This window comes from Cornus florida, unplaced genomic scaffold (assembly GCF_030987335.1).
Source record: "Cornus florida cultivar Cherokee Brave unplaced genomic scaffold, ASM3098733v1 CherokeeBrave_3.0.0_Hap2_Chr07, whole genome shotgun sequence".
In the NCBI taxonomy this organism is placed as follows: Eukaryota; Viridiplantae; Streptophyta; class Magnoliopsida; order Cornales; family Cornaceae; genus Cornus; species Cornus florida.
Window position 1 is genome coordinate 21,085,754 of NW_026775577.1, and position 20,271 is coordinate 21,106,024.

At 34.0% G+C, this 20,271-nt stretch overlaps 1 protein-coding gene across 1 annotated transcript; it reads left to right on the forward strand.

Annotated features, from left to right (window-relative positions):
- The first annotated feature begins 9,193 nt into the window (after window positions 1-9,193).
- LOC132266758 (UPF0496 protein At4g34320-like) lies at window positions 9,194-14,836 on the forward strand. Its single transcript, XM_059767744.1, has 2 exons — window positions 9,194-11,827; window positions 14,256-14,836. The coding sequence occupies exon 1, from the start codon at window positions 10,699-10,701 to the stop codon at window positions 11,809-11,811; it is 1,113 nt and encodes a 370-aa protein (XP_059623727.1). The 5' UTR covers window positions 9,194-10,698; the 3' UTR covers window positions 11,812-11,827; window positions 14,256-14,836.
- Window positions 14,837-20,271: the final 5,435 nt, after the last annotated feature.

A 20,271-nucleotide genomic window follows, 5' to 3' on the forward strand; every position in this document is an offset into this window, starting at 1 on the left:
CGCTGGTAAAGCTGGATATGTCTGTCCCTGAATCCGTGGAACCTGTGGAGCTGGTAAAGGCACTGGTGCCCTCTGCCCCTGCTGCACATGTTGTCCATGTCTCTGTCCCTGTCTTACTGTAGGACACTGCCTGGAAGTGTGACCATACTCTCCACAAGTATAGCAACTACCCTGGAAAGTACCAAATGGCCTCCTCTGTCGGTTAGCCTGTGGCTGACCCTGTCCTGCCTGTGGTCCCCCATTCTGCTGCCTCTGAATAGGTGCCCCATTCTGCTGAGCATCTGAACCACCCTTGTGCTTCTTCCAAGGCTGATGTCCCTGGAATTTGCCCTTGTCATTCTGTCGGTGTCCGTTCCCATTCCCTTTCTCAGCTGACTGATTAGCAGAGTCTCGATCACCCCGCTTCTCACCCTTGGCCTGTCTAAAATCCACGGTCAACTGATACTGCTGTAGAGCGGCGTCTACCACCTGAGCATAAGTAGTATAGGCTGGACTACCCATAATAGCTCTCTTGATAGACCACATCAGTCCCTTGACGAAACTGTTGCGCTTCTTCTCCTCTGTATCCACCTCCTCCGGTGCAAAGAGAGACAAGCGTGTGAACTGCTGCTCATACTCCGCTACTGTCATGTTCCCCTGCTGCAGATTAAGAAACTCAGTCTTCATGGCTGCCCTGATTGCATAAGGGAAATACTTTTCATCAAAGCGTGCACTGAACTGATCGTAAGTCAATGCCATCCTCTCCGCTGCGGTGGTAACTGACTCCCACCACTGTAGTGCATCCCCAACTAGCTTGAAAGTAGCAAGCATCTGCTTCTGAACCTCTGTGCACTGAACCAAGCGAAGATGTCGCTCGATATCCTGTTTCCACTGATGAGCTGCTCTCGCATCGGTGGAGCCTGTGAACTCAGGTGGGCTCCCCTTTGTGAAAGAACTCCTAGCCTTCTCCCAAGTATCAATCCGAACAACCGGTGCCGGTAACGGTGCCGGCTGTACTTGAGGCTGATTCCGAAGTGCAGCGGTTACCCCCGCTTCTATAGCCCGAGCAATAAGGTCATTGATGTGAGGAGGAAACTCTGGATCTCCTCCCTGATCCCGAGTCTGCTGAACTTCCTCATGCTCCTCATAGAACTGACCCTCATCCTCCTGACGCTGCCTACGAGCCGCCTCCCTTCGTTGCCTGTTTCTCTGATTGTCCCGTCTTCTTCTAGCGTTAACCATTCTGTTAACATAGAAAGACAGACATTAGTACGATTTAACCGAACCGTAAAGAATACAACGAATCCTAATCTTAGGCTCTAAATAAAAGAATACGCTACGCGGAAGTCTTAAAACGATAGATCCCTAGAGACACTTGAACCTGGAGTGCTCTGATACCAACTGTGATACCCCTCGATTCTAGAGCCACGGGTGATCAAGTCCGAGCACAGAATACAAGGGATATCAAACAATTAATATTTAAACAAGCATTGGAATACAAGATGAATTAAAAATAAACAGATAAGCTGAAAGGAAAACTAAATAATAAATTCTTATTTAAAAATCCTCAAATAAATAATGATTAAAATTCCATAATAAAATCCTCCAATCTTCTGATACCAGTAATTAATTAAACTACAACTCGGGAATCCATACTGTGGACCCCTAATAATATCCTAACTGACATAACTGAATCGAAAAAATAATAAGTTACTAATGAAGAAAAGTCCTACGTAGAGTCGAAAGAATGAATGGCTGTCTCTGCTCGGCACGAACAATCTCTAAGACTAGAACTGACGAACACCTGAAAAATAATGGTGGGTCAGGCCCACATACAAGTTCTAATCTACTACATCCCAAACAGAGACCCGATACACGTACACATCCTAATTAATTCAACAATAACTAAATAGTCCATATATAGATATATACACACACTAAAGGAACCTCACTAGACTATAGAGTTGTCTCAACCTGAATAGTAGGCAACATGCAAAACGCACATATAGTGGGCATGAGTACCTAGACCTACCAGGGTACACAACTACGCTATATCTAGCTACACATCCCTGGCAATATACGCACCCTAACCACTGATCCTGAGACTCAAGCTCATATCATGGTGTATAATTATATATTTAAAATCCGTCCTATCCAACCATCAAAAATAATCTATCCAATTATTATTTCAATACTATGTCATCCAACTATTCCGTTGACCTGACACGAATAAGTAGGACTTAACACTATGGTTAATCCGTTCCCTTATTAAAAATAGGTAGGACTTAACTCGTAAGTTAATCCGTCCCTAATATGCCCCCATCCCATAATGGTGCATTAATCCATAACATATCCAAATAACAGTTTCCAACCCAAGGATAATGTAAATATATATATATATTTACATCTAATAAACCAAATAAATATGATATAAATCTTATACACGTCCTTTGCATTTATTTCAGCAAAAATATCAATTCTAATTAGCATGCATTTAATTTACATCACAAGAATTTAACATGCATCTCAATTAAATTGCACATCCCCATGTACTCATTAAATTAATTTAAATCTAAATAATTGATTAAACTAATTTAATCCAACAATATTTAATTAATTTATCCTTTCTAAAATTAATTAAATTCCATACTTAGCATGTACACTTAAAACATGCATTCCAACTCTTAATGAATCTAATTAAATTAAATAAATATTTAATTCAGATTCATCAATCAAAAATATATTAAACTGACTTATACTTTATACAAATTTCGTTCTGCGTGTACACTTTATGAATAAAACAAATTTCAATTATAATAATATTATAAACTAGTTTATGTTAAAGTCATATCTTGCTACAAACAGACTGTTGCTTACAATTAATGCATAGAATTCTAGAATGCAAAAGTGACCAAAACTGATGGTTACTTCCTTTTTCGGCGTGCCAAATTTACAAAGAAAATTTAGTTTTGAATTCTTATATACTTCATTCATAAACTGATTAATGGAAACATATATAGTTGACCTCGTTCGGCGTGTATACAAGGAACCACACTGATTCGTATATATATATATAACTGGTGCATGCCAATTTGATTCATGCTAATGCTAAAAGAAATTTCTCGTGACGCGTGCATGAAGTAAACAAACAGAAATTCTAATTAACATTAAATTACAATCTGTTTGTTTGTTTTTTTTTTTTTAAAAACAACTATCAATGACTTCCTTGTTCGGCGCGTGTGAATCAAATCTAATTCCATCTGAATTATATAAATTACTCTATACTAAACCCATAATATATTACAACATAATTAAAACCCAAACTATAATACAACACATGAAAATTTAATTTATCAAAATATGAAAATTATTTCAAACCCATTAGTAACACATGAACTGAATAAATTTATATAATTAGATTCAATTAATTTATTTAAAGAACCTAGAATTAATCGAGCATGCATAGGGTACGAATCAAAGGAGAAGAGTTAGAAAAGAACTTGCCTTTAGGGATTAGATAAAAAAAACCCTAACCTCCTTCTTCCTTTTCTCTTCCTTCCTCTTCCTTCTTTCTCTCTCTAAAATATAGTACGTAATATATTTTCTAACCTCTGTCACAACCCTATAATTATATATTTATAGTCAAATAAAATAACACTAATCCTTTTCCCAATCCAAGCCAAACTAATAATAAAAATAAAATAAAATCTAAATACTAAAAAGGTAACTAAAATATATGGTACGTATAATCTATGTGTAATCCTTTTTATATGTAATATATAAATATATATGACTTTCCTTATATATATATATATATTTAAATTCCTAAATAAATACACATCATCACACACAATTTCATTTAAACAATTAAATCAATTAACACATTTAACAAATAATTAAATCAATTAAACAAGTAAACAATTAGCCAAGAAATCAACTAAATAATTAAATGCAATTAAAAAAAATACCGAGACTATCCTTTTTAAAATCAGGGGTATTACAGTTATGTTGTTGTGAAATGTTGTAGAGAGAAGTATATCATGCATGGTTCATCGATAAATTTTGATTATGTGTGTTCGTACATGTAAAATTGTAAGAATTGTTCTAAAATTTTAGTTGGGGGTGAGCAGCCCGCTGCAAGAATGACCAAAATATATAAGAAATTATTTTAATTAACTTGTTGGAATTGAGTTACTATATTTTAAGTTTATTTTATATTTTAATTTTGCTTTTAATTATAGATGGTTATATCTTCTTGTATATAAAAATTTAAAGTTCTTTTCCTATTGGACAGTTTTGTTCATCCCAATATTATTTCAAAAGCAATGAATTAAGGCTCACTTGATGAGTTTTATGAGATTTTTTTATATGTTAAAATCGTAATAAGAAAGAAGAATATGTTTAATGTTAAAAGAAATTATTTTATTTCATTACATATAGTTTTATTTTTTACTCGCATTATATTATTTTATCATGTCTCAAAAATTGGGGTGTGACAAAGTGGTATCAGGACCAATTTCAAGTCGAAAATGGGGTAGCATGGACAAAGTTGATGATTGTGTTGTCCCACATCGCTTAGAAGAAAAGGTTGATGGCACATAAATTTTTATTTCGAGGATGAATTTTTTTTATTTTTTATTTATTTATTTTTCACAAGGGTAGATTGTGAGAACTAGTATTTGTAAAATATTAAAAACAAAAATATATAATTACTAACATAAATATGTATTTATATATATACACACACACACACATGTAAATGCTTTTTATTGCATGGTTTAATGGGCCCAAAATGATCCAAATGCTACACGACTTTAAATATTTTACATTAATTACACAAGTTATTCTACAATAACTCTGCACATTAATTATACATTAGTTTTGAATTCATTACATATTAATTACATGATTTTAGATCTTCTGAGTTCACACATGACTTGAGAGAGAAAGAAACAAAAGAGTAACTTGTTTGTGTATAATTAACCATTGTGGTGAGAATTAGTGGAGTCTTTTTGGAGTCAAAAATAACACATGAGATGAATCAACAACAACTTCTAAAAGAAGCTACAGAGATGAATCACAGGGGCGTTTAATGACTTCTTACTCACTGGACTAATTCCACTAATATTGTATTAGTCCCTAAAGCTAGTGAAGATACCAACAAAAATAACACAGTTAATTTAGGCCAGTTTAATTGTGAGTGAAACCATGGCCACTGATAAGAAAGTATGGCATTTGTCAGTTGATGGGAAATTTATGGTGGAATCCACGTATAGAATTGCTTTTGATTGAGTGCAAGAGCTTGCACATCAGAGGAACTATGCAGATAGACTAGCAGAGGTTCAAATTGTATACGGTTTCTGAAACAAGCTCTGGAAGATTAAAAGCAGAGGCAAGTTGATCCACTTTTCGGCCAATTTGAAGAAGAAATGTATGGTAGAGAATGATTGGTTTTTGAGGTGTGGCCTCGAGGTGGAATCTGTTGATCACACATTATTGAGATGTCCGTATGCGCTTAGGATTAATGTTTTTTGCTATCTCTTTACAATGATAGGTCGACCTTTCGTCTTGGCTTCAATAGTTTTGCAGTTTGTTAAAGCTTTGGGAAAAAAATGGAGGACAGGGACTATTTATTGAGTTTGTCTATTTATGCTGGCGCATTTGAAAATTGGGTTGGGTTGTACAAGGGTCCAGGAGAAATTGGGTTCTGTAGGAATTGAATTTTGGGCTGTGTGTTATTTTTGCTCAGGAAGATAAACATTGGGTGATTGACTAAATGTTGGTCAGGCTAAGTTAGCTTCTTCCAAATTGGGTTTGAAGAGTAAGGGTTCCTTGGATAAGGTCACAAAATGGGCTCAAGAAAACTGGGCTTTGAGAGAACAGCGACTTTGAATTTTCTAGCGTCCTTTGGGAATTATTTTGGATTTGAATTTTCCCATTCTTGACTTATCTAATCCAGTGGCTAACCTTAAGCATATGTGGAAACTCTTTGCAAGAAGAAAGGAAAGCCTATGGGTGGCATGGGTGCACAGTTATCTTATCAAGGGGAGGAACTTTTGGACAATCAAAACTTCTTTTTTAAGCCCAGGTGTGTGGAGAGGGTTGCTTAGTCTCAGGAGTATGGCTAGGGGATTTATAAGACACAAGGGTGGGGACTGGCAAGGACACACAGATGTGAGTGGATTATTGGCTGCCAAATGGACCTCTTGTTGCTTAGTTGGAGCTCAATGCTATGAAAATTCTTCAACTTGACACCTTTGTTGGAGTTGATAGCTTAATTTCCAACAATCATTGGACTTCTCCTCCCTAGTTACTGATTTACATCCTTTTTTTCAAACTCAAATCATTCACCTCTCAGTTACAGCTCCTGCCAGATCCCTCATTGGCAAAGGTGGATAGAGGGTGGGTTGTAGCCCACCAAAATATACATATATATATATATATAGTATTAGCCCACCTCAGCCTCCTACTCAAGCATGAAACGTGTAAAAAAAAGTGATGTGTAGCATGATTGGTGATGGATTTCTTGCTGACAGCATGACCATCAATCTTGAAAGGGAGCTTGTTTCTAAGATTGACTTGGAATCTATTATTGACGAATTCGAATCTTTAAAGACTCGTCGAACGCTACTTAGATAGATATTTTGTAATCTTTAAATTCAAATATTTATCGATCGTAGAATGTCAAGATCGATTGTGGTTCAAGTAGGATCGATCGTAACCAGATGACCTCAGAAGACCTAAAACCCATCCAATCCTTATTAGAAGTCACAATGTTTTTGCCTGTTTTGCGAGGGATCCCTCATCTTGCTTACTGGCAAAACTTTGATAAAATAAAACAAATAATTAAATAAAAGTAATGGAATTCCATCAACAACTAAATTACTGCCATTACTTTTATTTTTGTTGGCTCCATCAACCTCATCTTGCTTACTGGCAAAACCCTGATAAAATAAAATAAATAATTAAATAAAACACCGAATTAAACATCAAGCAATTATAATTTCAACTCTAGAAAGGAAAGCTAATTATGTCACGTCTCATTAATGATAAAATCATTTAAATAGAGATTTCCACATTAGATTTTTCAAATCTTCTATATCATTTTTTATATAGCTTTTAACAACGTAGTTTGGACAGAGATTTTTGCAGAAGACTTCAGCTCAAGTCTTATGTATCATTTTTCATATAGTAGTAATGTTGTATGGGCTTTCTTGTAGCGACGCCGTTTTGGGAGAGATTTTTGCATCAGACTTCTATACAGTTGTAAGTTTGGGGAAATATGAACTTATTTCCAACGACGCAGTTTGGGTCCTCGGCTCTTCTACCAAAGTATCATTTTTCTTATTTAATTTGGAATGGACTTCACTAAGAGAACAATTTTCATCCACCTAAACTTCAGTCTAACTCTGTCATTGCAGCTAAAGAATTGAGCTCATAGTTATCATCGTTGTACCCACTATCTATCATCATATCTAACACATTCCCAAGCTTTCAAATTTATCTCTCATTGAATCCAAGTTTGCCACCACAATCATACCTAACACATCCCCAAGATTTCAAATATCATTTTAGGTATTCTAATTTCTCTCTCATTCCAATGGTAGAGACTCATTCAGGTTAGTGGTAAAATATTTTGGAAAAATCAATCATATGTTATTACTGGCTTTTTGCAAGAATTATATGTTGTAGCCGATTTATTTAAATACAAATTAGAATGATCGAAGAGGCATAGGGCAAGCTTATATTGTCTGCATGGTTCACATTTTTATTTTTTTATTTTTTATGCACTGACATTATCCAAAAGAGATTAAATATTCGAGTCCATTAGAATCAATATTGTGGGTGTTTACTCCAACTTTGGGCCTGGGACTTGCTTGTACCCAATTATTTAATGCTACATGATCATGCCCAGTGGTTTTGCATTCAGAAGATGGGACTCACTTTGCATTCTACGGATGCAATGATTTTCGCGACAAAAGTGCTCCGTATCTTTTTTCATATAACTTCTAATTACGTGGTTTGGACTGAGAAAAGTAAAGTCTTCTATTTCATTTTTCATACAGCTTCTAGCGACATGATTTAGATAAAGATTTTTGCAGAAAGTTTCAGCTCAAGTCCACTGTATTATTTTTCATATGATAAGTAATGCTGTATAGACTTGTTTCTAGCGACGCGGTTTGGGATAGAGATTTTTACATTAGACTTTTGAAGACTTCTTCTGTATCATTTTACATATAACTTCTAGCGACGTGGTTCGGACAAAGATTTTTGCGAGAGACTTCAGCTCAAGTCTTATGTATCATTTTCTATATGGTAAGTAATATTGTATAGACTTGCTTCTAGTGACACGATTTGGAATAGAAACTTCCACCACAATGGATATTCATTCTAGCAAAATATAGGAACAACATCTAGACATAGTCTAAAGTGAGTGAGCTCCTAAAACGAAAATTATTTTGAGAAAAACTTAAATTTTCTTAAATTTCTAGTAAGGGGTATTTTTGTAATTATAACATCATTCTAATGGGGCCTACCATTCAAAATTTTCTTAATTCTATGTGTTGAAATTTAAAAATCAAAAGAAAACAAAAATAAAAATAATATATTAATACTTAAATTTTCTTAAATTTCTTCGCATGTAAAAAATAAAATTAAAGTGTTCACTTGTTGAAATTTTACTTTATCCAATGTGTTACCTGTGGTTTCAAATGAGTTGATAGCATAACTGGTGAAAGAATAAAATAAAAATAAAAATAAAAAAATGACAATTCTTAGTAAAACAATGTTATTCAAACCAATTTTTTTTGGAGGTACTTCTTTGCGACTTGAACAATTTTACCACATGTAGTCAAAATTCAAGACCCTAACAGAAAAACAATTATGATATAAACTAACTAGTTATGAACAAACCGTGTAACTCCAGAATTACTATTTCACAACTTTTCTAGCGTATGAGATAACTAAACTTGTCTACGTAACACTACAATCAAATAGACATATGTAAGCATGCATTGTCGGCTATTTCACTTCTTTTTTTCTTTTTTTAATGTACGAACATTATCAAAACGAGGTTGAATGTTTGTTTCCAATTAAGGTTGAGGTGTGGGTAAGACTGTCTAATGACTATGAGATAACACATTTCAATTGGTCCAAGCGCTATCACTTTATCCAATACCCACATCCCCACCACCCATCTAAGATCTCTCAAACTCACTGCACAAATATTGACCTTGTCCATATACTCCCGTAAACCAATAACCACCATCACTAACAACTAACAACCTCCTCTCTCCATCCCTCTATGGCCATGGCAACTCAAGTTTCCCTCTTCACCACAACTCTGTCCACCCAAAATTCCGGTGACCGTGTCGCCGCCCCCATGGAAAAATGCCATTCACCACTGCAAAATCACTCAAATTTGTCATGGCATCACGCAAAGGGGAAAACCGGGGAAGCTCCAAAAGTGGCAATAGTTGGGTCCACCCCACCTGAATTGGCACTTGGGACTCTCCTAAGGAACAAATATTTGAAATGGTTGTTGGTGGTACAGCCATAATGAGACATGGTCATCTCTAGGGATATAGCGGCATTGACAGAGATTTGAGAGGTAAGTCTTTGAGATCTCACTTTCAAATCGTACTCCTAACTTGAATGGTGCGTAAAATAATAATAATAATAATATTAATAATAATGAGACATGGTCCTAGCTTGCCCAAATTGGCCAAAAAAGAGCCAATTTTGACTGGCCTCCTCTCCAATCACAATGATTAAGAATGAACATTACTTTGGGTTTGGTTGTACAAGGGTCCAGGAGAAATTGGGTGTTGGAATTTGAACTTTGGGCCTGTGTGTTATTTTTAGCTCACAATGATAAAGATTAAATTGGGTTTGGGGATTAAGTGTTTCCTTGTTGTAGGATTAAGTTTGGATGTAGGCCCAAAAAATTGTTGCTGGGCTTTGAGAAAACAGTGACTTTGACTTTTTTCTGGGTATGTTTTGGCATATTCTTCCGCCCTGCCGTCCCCTTTGGGGCTGGAACTTGCTTGTAACAGACGTAATTAATGCAGCACGGATCGAAAATCAAAGCCTTCCGCGGATGTTTTGATGATAATGCGTGTTTGTGTTTCCATTCAAACCCAAAAAAAAATCTGAAAAGAGTCTTTCGTATAAATTTTCATATGATTTCCAGTCACGTGGTTTGGATACGTGGTTTGAAATATTAATTTTTGTTGAAGACTTTAGCCACATGGTTTGGAATAGAAATTTCAGTATAATTTTTCATAGACTTGAGCGACTTGGTTTGGAATAGAAATTTCTGTATAATTTCTCATAGACTTGCTTCTAATTTCACTGTTTACGCGGTTTGGGATATCTGCTGAAGTCTTCGCCCAAGTAGCATTTTTCATATTTAAACGGGGATGAACTTCATTCTTATACACAACAATTTCCATCTTTTTTTTTCATCTGGCTAGACTCTCGTCTCACTCTCTCATTACAGCTGAAAAATTGAGCTCATGGCAATCATCCTCATACCTACTCCCTATCTTAATATCTAACACATCCCTAAGCTTTCAAATTTCTCTTTCATTGAATCCAAGATTGCCACCACCATTATATCTTATATATATATATATATATATATCCCCAAGCTAGCTTTCAAATTTCCTTTGAGGGTTTTCTAGTTTCTCTCTCATTGAATCCAAGTTTGCCACCACAATGGGTGCTCAATCTAGCAAAACAAAGGAACAACAATATCTAAACCTCGCGTCCGAAGTGAGCTCCTATGAGGTCGCGTGTCGAGAAGACCCATTTGTTCAGTACTACGATTCCAAACTCCAACAAAGCACCACCCAATTCATCGACACCTTCGTAAATGGGTCGGCCCGGGATGGGCCACTCTCTCTGAATTCAGTGAAAGAGCTCACTGGCTGCTTCGTCAATACGACTCAAGAAGTGGCCGAACTCCTTCTCCAATTCAAACTTGACATATTGAAGAATGATGACATGTACGATCTCGTGATTGACTACTTGGATTACAGTTATCAGATTGTGCAAGTCTGTAATGCTCTCCAGAAGTGCCTCAAACATGCCCGATTAAGCCATTCCAAGATTCAAGTCGCTATAGAGCAATTTGAGGAAGAACAGAAAGAAAGGGTTGATGGGAAGAGGAAAACTTACTCGAAGACGCTAAAATTATTGGAGAATTTCAAGACGACAGGTAGCCCGTTTACCGAAGAGTTCTCCTCCATGTTAACATCTGTCTATGAAATGCAGAAGTCAATGTTAGAGAAAGTGCGAGAAAAGAAGAAAAAGCTTGATAAGAAGTTGAAGTCAATGAATACTTGGAGGATTGTATCGAATGTCATTTTTGGTGCGACTTGTGCTTCTGTTCTGATATGTTCTTTTGTGGCAGCCGCAATTGCTGCACCACCGTTTGTGGCGGTCTTGGGGGCTGTCACTGCTGCCGGGTTAGGGTCAATGGGTGGATGGATGAATTCCCTTTGGATGAGTTATGAGAAAGAGGTGAAAGGACGGTTAGATATAACGAGTTCAATAAACTTTTGGATTCTCATTGGGAAAGCTGACTTAGAAAACATTCGAGCAGTTGTGGATAAATTGAAAAATGAGTTTGAGTCACTGTTGGAAAATGCTGTTTTTGCCGTTACAGAAGATGCTGCTGTGAGGCAGACTATGGAAGAGATGAAGAAAGAGCTGAGTGGGTTTATGAAAACCATTCAGGAATTGAGCGAGCATACTGAGACGTGCAGAGTTAATGTAATGAATGGGAGGAAGGAGATCTTGGAGAAGATAATCAACAATCGCAACTAACTCAGATAACACTTAGGTAAGTATTATTTATGTCTTTATCAAGATTGATTTGTAGGAAAATATTTAAATAAAAAGGAGAGAAAGAGGGATAGATGAGACATCTAGAAGAGATTGTGTCATTTCTTAGCTAGATTAAACAAAAAAAAAAATAAAATAAAATAAAATAAAATAAAATAAAATAAAATTCAACAACTAACAAATTGTTGTATTGATTAGGAGACTAGGGAATAAAGTTTTAAATTATTTTTACCATTATATCAATTTATAGATGCAGGGAAAGTTACACATAGGCAGAATTAAGAGTCCTAAATAACAAAATGGTCTATTTTTAAAGTCTATTTTCAATTTAATAGATTTAAACAAAATAATTACATATACATCAAGAATTATTGTTAAAGTCCTAAATACCCTCTTTGTAATTTGACTTCTTTTTGGTTGTCACATATATGCCTCTTTAGGTGCTGCTTGATTCCTTCTTTAATAAAATTGATTAATTATCAATATATATATATATATATATATATATATATATATCAAATAAAGTTTTTCTAATTATCTTTTCAAATTGATTTCATGTATATTTATAATGAGACCAAATTTACAAGATTATATAATAAAATAAAACAGCAAAATAAAATAAACGTATTATTAAAAAACTATATTATTTTGCTAAGAACACAAGGGGTATCACACGATCCCAACAAAATAATGTAGCAAATACAAATATTTCATTCTCAAAACAATTGTCATATTTGATAAGTCATATTCCTTTGCACCATAATATTGGTACACCATAAAATCTTATTATAATTTTTATGTTTCAAAGAGTGTTTTATATCTTTAATTAGACTTTTACAGCATAATATTGGTATGTTTATTGGTAGGTTTTTGTTGGTATGTTTTTTTTATTTTACTTTTTAATTTTATTTCATAATTTTGTAAATTTGGTTTCACTACAAATTTTACTAAAGAAGGAAACAAACAGTAACCAACGTCATACATCTCAACAGCAAAAAAGCAAACTAGATTACAAAGAGTGTATTTGGGACTTTAATAATAATTTTTGATGCATTTGTAATTATTTTGTTGAAATCAATCAAATTGAAAAATAGACTTTTAAAATAGATAATTTTATTATTTAGGACGGCTAACTCAATAACTATACCTATATCTATATGTAGTTTTATGTTTCTTTTTACCATTATATTCATTAGTAGATGTAATATTGTAATTTATAAATGATAGTATCGTAATTTAAAACTTACATAATAGCTTTACTTGTCTTTTTTTTTATCCATTTATAGGGATGAAAATTTGTAAAAGAGGAAAGATGACTTATCTATCATATTTTCCTTTATCTATTTATCTCCTCTATACCAAACCAAAAAAATTTGTTCATTCTCATCTTTCCTCCACCTCTCTTCCTTCATACCTACCAAGTACCACCGTGGCAGTCCACTAGTGCTATGTCCTATGATCAGTGCTCTCTCTCTCTCTCTCTCTCTCTCTCACACACACACACACACTCCCTCTCTCCCTCTCTCTTACTTCTTCAAATTAAAAGATTCGTGTGGGTGTCCATATATCATCACCGCGTGTGTGTGGAGTTTATATATCACTCTTTGTGTGGGTGTTTATAAATCACTGCGTGTACGGTTCTTTAATTGGTGATTAGATTTAAATTTTAAATTGATATCTCAATTAATGGGTACTTAGATTATTACTTAATGAATTTATATATGTTCACCGAGTAGATCGAATTTTATATTTAACTAATTTATTCAATTGAGTACTCCCTCCATCTCAAATTAGTAGTCTATTTATCTCTTTTTACATGTCCCAAATTAATTGTCCTCTTTGAAAAGTCAAAGCAAATAAGTTCTATATTTTTAAAATTGTCCTTTATCTTTTTAAAAAATTTCAAACTTTGTAACTATATATTTAAATTAGAAGGGACAAGTTGGTAATTTTAAAAGGGGACAATGCATTAAATGTATGTCCACTTAAAAACTCGAATTTCTATAAATATGCCTTTTTTGGGACGGAGGGAGTATATGGAATTTTAAATGATCTCTTTTATGTATTTTTTTTATTGTCTATTCCTGTGCCTTTATATTTTTCACCTACGGGAAAGAAGAAAAGATAAACCTTTTGGCACTCTTTCAATTATATTAATCATTCCAATTTTTAAGATATAGTAGGAGCTTGAGTGTTTTTAACTAATCAAAAATCAATGCATAAGCTTGTATGCTATATTTACTAATCAAAACTGAGCTCATTATGGATATTTGCCAAGGCATATATAGTATGAGCTCGAGTGTTACATTTACTAATTTATGTAAAAGTTTAGTGTTTCTTTTTGCTCTCCGCTTGTTTTTCAAGAATATTCTTCTTTAATTTATACTCTTTAATTTGGTCTAACATTTATATCATTTTCTTTTCAGCTCTACAACTCATGTAATTCTCATGGAAAGCCTTTCTAGAGGCTTCGGAGTGGTTTTTAATGTATTTTGTGTGAACTATTCATCTCCCTTTTTAAGACTTCCGTACTTTGGTTTGGAATAATGTAATTTGATGGCTGCGTGCGGTGTAAGCTCGCAACCGTTGAATATAGGGATTGTGCAGCCTCGAGGTCTATCGCTGCTGATTGGAGCCTTCTGAGCTCAGTGATCAATGCCATACCTCCACAGGTTGCTTTGTAATCCTTTTGATTGTCCCTCTCTCCTCGTTCCAGCTTGCTGCTTTTGATTTGTAGTGGCTCGGTTGGGAGGTTGTTTCCTGTTTTGGTTGGGTCTGTTTAGCCCTTTGTCTTGCCCTAGGGCTTTCTCTTTTGTTGGGTTTTGCCCTTGCTATACAGTTCTTCGTTTATTAATTAGATTTTACTTACCCAAAAAAAAATATAATTTGGTCTGTTTAGTTTGGTGTGTTGAAAGAATGTTATTTGGTTTGTTTAATTTGGTGTGTTGAAATAATGTAATTTGGTTGGTTTAGTTTTGAAAGAATGTACTTTGGATAGTTTATTTTGATATAATATGTTGAAAACTTTCGAATTTATAATTCTGTTAATTTGGGTTCAAGAATGTTTATTGATTTATACAAAAATATTTCCATGAGTAATTATGTTAGTTTGAAAATTTTTTATTGAATTAATGACATGAGTAAATCTGTTAGTTTCAAGAATCCTTATTGAATTAAAAAAGTTGTTAATTTGATTGATTTGGTGTGAGTTTGAAAAAGTAGGGGAAACAATTGAGTTAAGAGTTTAAATGGTGTGACCTACTGGTAGGGTTTACTTCTACATTGAGTTAGAATGTACAGTTTTTAAACTTTGGTAAATTTTTCTTATCTCAAAATGGTATAGTTTTTAAATTTTCTTTAAATTAGTTGACGTGGTTTAATACCAGCAGTAGATAGATTTTAAATGTCACAGTGTTAATCTGTAACGAATTCAGCTTAGGATAACTTAGAGGATCCAAGTCCAACTAACACTTCCCCAATTGCCACCACGATGACATATCCTTAAGCTTTCAAACATCATTTTAGGGTTCTATTTTCTCTCTCATTGAATCCAAGTTTGGCACAACAATGGGTGTTCATTCTAGCAAAATATAGGAACAACATCTAGACATTACATCTGAAGTGAAGTGAGCTCCTAAAACAAAAATTATTTTAAGAAAAACTTAATTTTTCTTAAATGTCCAAGAAGGGGTATTTTTGTAATTATAACATCATTCTAATGGTGCTTAGTATTCAAAATTTTCTTAATTTATATGGGTAGAAAATTAAAAATCTAAAGAAAAAAAAATATATAAAACAATTATTAAAACTACAAATATAAGTAGTAATTTTTATGCTATTCAATACAATTTGTTAGAATAAATTTCCACCTTAACCAAACATGCTAGAAAATAAATTTTCTTCTCATTCACTTCACTTTTTATTTTATTTATTTATTTTGTCTAACCAAACAAAACCTAAGAATTTTTGTGATATATAAATATGATGCAGGATTCACGATAGTTACATTTTATTTTTATCCTCGAGACAAAGTCCTCTCCATGACATTGTGTGGGGTCTGAAATATGGTTGTGAAAATTGGGGCCAATTGTGACAATGACCTATAAACCAATAACCCCATCACTGGCAACTTCCTCTCTCACCCCTCTATGGCTATGGCAACCCAAGTTTTCCTCTTCACCCCAATCTCTCCGCCCAAAAATCCCCCATAGAAACAATCATCAATGCCAATTCACTCAAATTCCCCGTGGCACCGCGACGGCCACACTTCATATTATGTGGTTGCAATGATTTCTGTATACCTTATTTGAACAGCAAAACTTAAAGTCTTAATTATTATTTATTTATTTATGATATAGCTTCCATCTACGTGTAACTTGGATATAGATTTTTGTAGAAGACTTCAGCTCAAGTTTTTTGTATTATATTCCATATGATAAGTGATGTTTTACGGGCTTCCTTCTAGTGACGCTGTTTGGGATAGAGATTTCACAGAAGACTTTTGAGGTTTTCCACAAAAGACTTCAAGTCTTTTGTATTATTTTCCATGTAGCTTCTAACTACGTGGTTTGGACTTTGGACATAGATTTTTGTAGAAGACCTCAGCTCAAGTCTTCTCAATCATTTTTCATTTAGTAAGTATCGTTGTATGAACTTACTTCCAGCAACGCGGTTCGGGACAAGGATTTCTACCGAAGACGTGACGTCCTTGATTTTTTCGGCATTTTTCAAATTTTCTTTATTCATTTTTCACCTCGTTTTGCGTGCTGCACAACTATTGGCATGACGTGTGAGTTCTGAGAATTTTATATCATTCTTCATATAACTTTTAGCGACGTAATCTTGACAAAGATTTTTATAGAAGACTTCAGTTCAAATCTTCTGTATCATTTTTCATATGGTAAGTAATATTTTATGGACTTGTCTCTAATGAAGCAGTTTGGGGGAGATTTTGCAGTAGACTTTCGAAGTAAGTAATGTTATATGAACTTATTGCTTGAACAATTTACTACAAAGTCAAAATTCAAGACCCCAACAAAAAAAATAGTTAAGAAGAAAACCAACTAGTTATGAGCAAATCATATGACTCCGGAATTAATTAGTATTTCACAACTTAAGTTGCTTTAATGTTTCTTTAAAGCTAGTAGGATAAGAAAATTAGTTTATGTATGACTATATTTTTAAACAAATAATAAGTATTATTATACCCGAGCATATCTGTATTCAAAAATTTTTATTGTTAAACAAGAAAAGAAAATTGTATCCCTACTATTACAAATACACATATTTTTCAATCATATTTTATTATGGGCCTCGCCCACTAGTGTCACGATTGAGAATGAACATTACCATGGTCCTTGTTCGGCAGTGACCAACCGACATTTTGTTGGAAACGGGGCATACAAAACAGATACGTTGGATGAAATTTGAAGTAAATTCCATTAAGAGTTTTTTGCGGATTTATAGACGGCAAGGAGAGGAACGTGGTATATTTACTTTATCAAATCCGTTTCCGGGTGAATGAGAAATTAGCTTCAGTGAGGTGTTTGATAAGCTTAAATGGGTATGCAAAATATGGAAAGTGCTTGTCCCACATGAATTTTTTTTTTAAATTATTTGAAATTTAAATAAGTCAAGTTTGGAAAGATAGAATTGAACCCAGGAATATTTTTCGAAAACTATGTGTCTCAGGCCTAATCTACAACATATGGATGGAGCGAAATAGAAGATTCTTCAAGGGAACCTCCATCTCTGCTAATGCCATGCTCAATTGTATTCTTTCCACTGTTAGGCAAAAGCTTTCAACATTCTCTGTCAAGGACTCCCACACTGCCAGACACATTTTGGATGAATGGGATCTTCCTGGCTCTTTCATCAGACCTCCTCCTGTGCCGCCGGATTAATTGTTGTTTGGCCGCCAAACGAGGAACAAAACCCCCAATGGTGGTCTGTTACTAGAGCATAACCGGAGTTGTAATTCTGTTTCTGTTCAACAAATATTTTGCATTTCTTGGGCCGCTTTTATGGGCTTTCTCTGTAACTTGCTTGGGCCAAAGGCCATGTTCCCCTTTTTGGGTTTTTTATTTTCAATTGAATTTACCATTCAAAAAAAAAAAAAAAAAAAAATCTTGATCTTATAATAAGCATGTATATGTTGTTGGATTTGGGCTTAAATTTTTTATATGAGTTTAAAGTTGTTAAAGGCCCAATGAAAGTTTTATTTGGGGGCCAAGTATGGACTAATCCTTATTTATTTTTGTTGGGCCTTATAGTAAGAATGGTAGGGGCAAGGTAGGGTATTTCTCTTGATTTATATATGAAAGGTCTGGAAGAAATATTTGTTTATATATATATTCTTTTATTTAATTTGCTTTATATATATATGTGGGTGTGGTTATGTTGTTGTGAAATGTTGTAGAGAGAAGTATATCATGCATGGTTCATCGATAAATTTTGATTATGTGTGTTCGTACATGTAAAATTGTAAGAATTGTTCTAAAATTTTAGTTGGGGGTGAGCAGCCCGCTGCAAGAATGACCAAAATATATAAGAAATTATTTTAATTAACTTGTTGGAATTGAGTTACTATATTTTAAGTTTATTTTATATTTTAATTTTGCTTTTAATTATAGATGGTTATATCTTCTTGTATATAAAAATTTAAAGTTCTTTTCCTAATGGACAGTTTTGTTCATCCCAATATTATTTCAAAAGCAATGAATTAAGGCTCACTTGATGAGTTTTATGAGATTTTTTTATATGTTAAAATCGTAATAAGAAAGAAGAATATGTTTAATGGTAAAAGAATTTATTTTATTTCATTACATACAGTTTTATTTTTTACTCGCATTATATTATTTTATCATGTCTCAAAAATTGGGGTGTGACAAAGTGGTATCAGGACCAATTTTAAGTCGAAAATGGGGTAGCATGGACAAAGTTGATGATTGTGTTGTCCCACATCGCTTAGAAGAAAAGGTTGATGGCACATAAATTTTTATTTCGAGGATGAATTTTTTTCATTTTTTATTTATTTTTTTTTTCACAAGGTAGATTGTGAGAACTAGTATTTGTAAAATATTAAAAACAAAAATATATAATTACTAACATAAATATGTATTTATATATATACACACACACACACATGTAAATGCTTTTTATTGCATGGTTTAATTGGCCCAAAATGATCAAAACTTCTTCTTTATGCCCAGGTGTGTGGAGAAGGTTGCTTAGTCTCAGGAGTATGGCTAGGGGATTTATAAGACACAAGGGTGGGGACTGGCAAGGACACACAGATGTGGGTGGATTATTGGCTGCCAAATGGACCTCTTGTTGCTTAGTTGGAGCTCAATGCTATGAAAATTCTTCAACTCGACACCTTTGTTGGAGTTGATAGCTTAATTTCCAACAATCATTGGACTTCTCCTCCCTAGTTACTAATTTACATCCTTTTTTTCAAACTCAAATCATTCACCTCTCAGTATAAGCTCCTGCCAGATCCCTCATTGGCAAAGGTGGATAGAGGGTGTGTTGTAGCCCACCAAAATATACACATATATATATAGTATTAGCCCACCTCAGCCTCCTACCCAAGCATGAAACGTGTAAAAAAAGTGATGTGTAGCATGATTGGTGATGGATTTCTTACTGACTGCATGAACGTCAACCTTGAAAGGGAGCTTGTTTGGAAAATTGACTTGGAATCTATTATTGACGAATTCGAATCTTTAAAGACTCGTCGAACGCTACTTAGATAGATATTTTATAATCTTTAAATTCAAATATTTATCGATCGTAAAATGTCAAGATCGATTGTGGTTCAAGTAGGATCGATCATAACCAGATCACCTCAGAAGACCTAAAACCCATCCAATCCTTATTAGAAGTCACAATGATTTTTGCCTGTTCTGCAAGGGACCCCTCATCTTGCTTACTGGCAAAACTTTGATAAAATAAAACAAATAATTAAATAAAAGTAATGGAATTCCATCAACAACTAAATTACTGCCATTACTTTTATTTTTGTTGGCTCCATCATCCTCATCTTGCTTACTGGCAAATCCCTGATAAAATAAAACAAATAATTAAATAAAACACCGAATTAAACATCAAGCAATTATAATTTCAACTCTAGAAAGGAAAGCTAATTATGTCACGTCTCATTAATGATAAAATCATTTAAATAGAGATTTTTGCAGAAGACTTCAACTCAAGCATTTTGTATCATTTTTCATATGATAAGTGATGTGTGAACTTGCTTCTAGCAACGACAGAGATTGACATAAGACTTTTGAAGTCTTTCTGTTTCATTTTCCATATAGCTTTTGATGCAGGTTGGGACAGAGATTTCCACATTAGATTTTTCAAATCTTCTATATCATTTTTTATATAGCTTTTAGCAACGTAGTTTGGACAGAGATTTTTGCAGAAGACTTCAGCTCA

Bases quoted from the DNA above. Each gene is read 5' to 3' on its own strand.
- LOC132266758 (XM_059767744.1), top strand. From the start codon at position 10,699: ATGGGTGCTCAATCTAGCAAAACAAAGGAACAACAATATCTAAACCTC.